Source organism: Elephantulus edwardii, unplaced genomic scaffold, assembly GCF_000299155.1.
Source record: "Elephantulus edwardii isolate Elephantulus edwardi_28Jun2011 unplaced genomic scaffold, EleEdw1.0 scaffold00220, whole genome shotgun sequence".
NCBI classification, from domain to species: Eukaryota; Metazoa; Chordata; class Mammalia; order Macroscelidea; family Macroscelididae; genus Elephantulus; species Elephantulus edwardii.
This window is the reverse complement of record NW_006399970.1, coordinates 2,074,989-2,079,521: the sequence shown is the minus strand read 5'-3', so window position 1 is coordinate 2,079,521 and position 4,533 is coordinate 2,074,989. Positions and strand designations below refer to the sequence as shown.

The window sequence follows — 4,533 nt, the reverse complement described above, 5'->3', positions numbered from 1 at the left end:
TTAATGTCATCCTTTTTAAATAAAGGAATATTCCCCCAAAGATCAATTTCAAGAAGTAAGATTGTTACATCTTCACTTGTTATTGGTTCGGTTCCCTTAAGAATGACAGAGGAAGAATTGAAGACTTTGAGTTGTGGTGCTGGAGAAGAGTACTGAATATCCCGTGGACTGTCAAAAGAACAAACAGATATGTCTTGGAGAAAATGCATCCAGAGTTCTCCTTGGAGGCAAACATAGTGAAGCATCATCTTTCTTACTTTGGACATATAGCTAGGCGAATCTATTTCTTGGAAAAATACACCACGTTTGGAAAGATGAAAGGTCAGTTAAAGATAAGAAGACCTGCAATGAGATGAATTGACATAGCCACTTCAGCAATGGATTCTAGTGTGTCAGAGATGATGAGGATGGCATAGAATAGGGTAGGGTTCAGGTCAGCTTTTCATAGGGTTGCTGTGAGTTGTACTGGATTCAACAGCACCTAACAACCTTTATCTCACCACGTTTAAGTCAGCAACTACCTTCCACTTTCCCATCTCAAAGCTGTACATGAATTAGAGCAGGTCTCAGTGGAGATGTCCTCAATGTCCTTATAAGCCTTACTATTTAGTTCATTACATTGTATTAGAATTCTTCTTATGTCTAACCTAGTGAGAATAGGAGCTTCTTATCTTGTTCATTCTTGAATCCTAACATCTAGCATAGTGTCACAAACATGGCAAGTTTTAAAAAGAAGTTTCTTCCTTTCTGCCGGAGAACGCTGCCGAGGAAGCATCGCAAAAGTGTTTATTCCCACTGCCGCCATGTCGAAGTCAGAGTCTGCTAAAGAGCCCGAACAGCTGCGGAAGCTATTCATCGGGGGGCTGAGCTTCGAGACGAAGCATGAGAGTCTGAGGAGTCATTTTGAGCAATGGGGGATGCTCACGGACTGTGTGGTAATGAGAGATCCAAATACCAAGTGCTCCAGAGGCTTTGGTTTTGTCACATACTCAACTGTGGAAGAGGTGGATGCAGCCATGAATGCAAGGGCCCACAAGGTGGATGGAAGGGTGGTGGAACCCAAGAGGGCTGTCTCCAGAGAAGATTCTCAAAGACCAGGTGCCCACTTAACTGTGAAAAAGATCTTCGTTGGTGGAATTAAAGAAAACACTGAAGAACATCACTTAAGAGATTATTTTGAGCAGTATGGGAAAATTGAAGTGATTGAAATCATGACTGACTGAGGCAGTGGCAAGAAAAGGGGCTTTGCTTTTGTAACTTTAAAAAGAAGTTTCTTGAATGAATTCACATGCCCACAGGTGGATGAACATATAGACTATCTACATGGCATTCAATAGCTCAATGTTAGAAGATATCCCAAAGACCTTTCAGAATATCATGGATTAAAATGTGCCCCCCTTTTCTCACCCAAATATGCTGTATGTGGAAATCTTCTAAAAATTACTATATAAGTTCCTAGGAGTGTCATAACAAAATGAAAGACCTGGTGGCACAATGTTCAATCACTTTCTCCATCTTCATCTATCTCTAAGCCCACTCTTTTCTATTAAAACATATCATTAAGTCGTCGTTTACATAGGGCAATAGATTCGTGTGTTCTGCCATTCAGGTATCTTTCTCCTGAACTCTGCTATCTACAACATGTGGAGAGCTTGGGATTTCTTAAGTGCAAGAGGAAGAGGTGTGGAACAGCTATGGTTTCCAGAGGACAACAGTCATCCTACTTCAGGCCAAGGGCTTGTGGCCCAAAAGCCAAGAGGTCCTTCACAGAACATTGCCATACCCTGGTACATTATATAGTTACAACAGCCTACCATCTACTAAGAAAAGACTCACATAATGTCAAGAAAGCAGCAGGCTGCCTCAATCATTATGAAGGGAAAAAAAATAACCTTTCTCCTGAATAAAAAGCAGATCCAATTAATACCCCAAATAGAACCAGAAGAAATATGTTGATGTGGACTTATTTGAATAGGTACCTAAAAAGGCGCAAATGATGGAAGAAACAATGGAAGCCATTAAGAGAATGAATATCACAGAGACATGGATCCAGAAGAAATGTATTGATGAGGTGCAACTTGAATAACTATGGAAGAAAATGCAAAATATGGAATAAAGAATTGATAGTATAGATAAAGAGGTATAAGAACTTTAAAAAAATCATCACAAGGCATAGAGAGTACTGGAAATAACAGAAAAGCATGAAAATGCAATCCAGAGTATTAAAACCAAAATAGTAGAAGTGCCTAAAATGCTGGAGGGACAACAGGTAGAAGAGAAGAGATGGAACAGAGAGTCAGTGAGCTTGAAGACAAGAGATTCAATGGAAACATACTAGAAGGAAAATCAGAAATAAGACATGAAGACAACACTAGAATCATGTAAGACAGTATCAAAGGGAACAATATATTCATGATTGGAATTCCAGAACATGAGCGGTACAGGGAAGTCACTGAGAAAATTGTGGAAGAAGTACTAGAAGAAAACTTCCCAGGTGTTTTGAAGAACAGGGAAAATAACATTTAAGAAGCACCACAAACAAATGCCCCAAGAGAAAAACATCAAGACATAGAATAGTCAAATTCTCCAAATTAAAAGTTAAGAACAGAATACTAAAATCAGTGCAAAAAAACCCCCAAAGAGTCATCTACAAAGGCAAAATAATTAGATTATGTTCTGGTTTCTCAGCAGAAACCATGCAAGCTAGAAGACAATGGGATGGCAAATGTAGATATTTAAAAGAAAGCAATTGAAAAAAGTTAAAAGAAAATAGCCAAGGATCCTGTAACCAGCAAAGCTCTCTATCTTCCAAATATGAAGGAGAAATGAGATTCTTTGCAGAAAAAAATGAAGTAAAACAATTTATGACAATAAGACAAGAACTATAAAATTTTAAAGGAAGTCCTCCACACAGAGATGCCAGAGTAAAGTGGAAGGACCATAATAACCACAAACAACAGAAAAAGAAACACAGCAAAATGGGAATAATAAAACCTGACCTGAGAAAAATCACTCTTAATATGAATGGTCTAAATGTCCCAGTTAACTCTCAGGGAGGAGTGATAGGGAATGGCAAAGGATACACTGACAAAGAAGATTAATCAGAACTGGCTTTGACAAGCACTGTGGCATTTGGACAAGAACAAACTGGGAGGAGGGTAGAGAGAATAGTGCAACCATGAATGAGTGGAAGCCCAAAATCTCTGTAAATGTTTATGAAAATTAATAAAATATAATTATAGGAAAAAAAACAAAACAAAATCAGGAAAGGAAAAAAAAAAATAAATAAATGTCCCAGTTAAGAGACAAAGAGTAGCATTGTGGTGTTGTTGTTGTTGTTATGTGCCGTCAAGTCGTTTGCAACTCATAGTGACCCTATGTACAACAGCCCTAAACCCTGCTCTATGCTGTGCCAATCGCATTGCCTTTGACACACACATCCTGATTACCCCAGTCACTGAATCAAGCCACCTCATAGAGGGTCTTCCCCTCCTGCGCTGTCCCTCCACCCTCCCAAGCATGATGTCCCTCTCCAAGGACCTGTCTCTCCTTACCACATGTCCAAAGTATGTCAGACGAAGCCCCAGAATCCTTTACTCCAAGGAGTAGCCCTGTTTAACCCTCTCCAGGATGAATCTGTTTGTTTTCTTGGCAGTCATGGTACATTCAATACTCTTCTCCAGCACCACAGCTCAAAGGCGTCAATTCTCCTTCTATCCTCCCTAGTCATTGTCCAACTCTCTGATGCATAACGAGGGATTGCAAAGACCGTGGCCTGTATCAGGCGCACCTTAGTCTCCAGAGAGACACCATTGCTCTTGAGTAGTTTAGAGAGGTTCCTGACAGCAGACTTTCCCATCGCATATTGGATAAAGAAACAGGGCCCATCAATATTCTGCATTCAAGAGACACATCTAAGAAATGGAGAGAAAGACAAAATCAAAGGCTGGAAAAAGATATACCAAGCAAATGGCATCCACAAAAAAGCAAAAGTGACAATACTAATCTTTTGTTTACAATTTTTGTTATATATAGGGTTGTGGTGAGTCATCTATGACTCAACGGCACTTAACAACAACAACAACAACAACGAGACAGCTCAGTTGGCCTAGTGGACAGAAAGTGATGCTACCAAGCCAAAGGTGGGTGATTTTAACCTGCAGCCCTCAGCCCTGGTTTTAATTGGCTTTAGTCAAATATTCTTCTAAGTGGCATAGCACTGGTCTGTCCATTTGCTGTGCAGAGGTAACTCATGGTTGCTGTGATGCTAAATACTGTGACACTGATAAATCAAATATGATAATGTTTACATATGGTGGACAGTATTTGGTGGAGCCCCCTGATTAAAACAAGCTTGGAAGCAGGAGTGGTATCCACTTCCAAAATAGCTTGCCTGTGGAAACCCTATGAACTTGGTGAAACGATGTAAGTTATACAAGTGTTCAGGCCTTTCGTTCATAGTGTCACTATGAGTCGTCACTAGGTCACTGATGCTTCCTCTGTGTGTGTATAAGTTTCTGTAGATACACACAC

At 39.9% G+C, this 4,533-nt stretch overlaps 1 protein-coding gene across 1 annotated transcript; it reads left to right on the top strand.

The window, feature by feature from the left end:
• The first annotated feature begins 748 nt into the window (after positions 1–748).
• On the top strand, positions 749–1,223 carry LOC102865067 (heterogeneous nuclear ribonucleoprotein A1-like). The gene has a single exon (XM_006898100.1). The coding sequence runs from the start codon at positions 804–806 to the stop codon at positions 1,221–1,223; it is 420 nt and encodes a 139-aa protein (XP_006898162.1). The 5' UTR covers positions 749–803.
• The last annotated feature ends 3,310 nt before the right edge of the window (positions 1,224–4,533 follow it).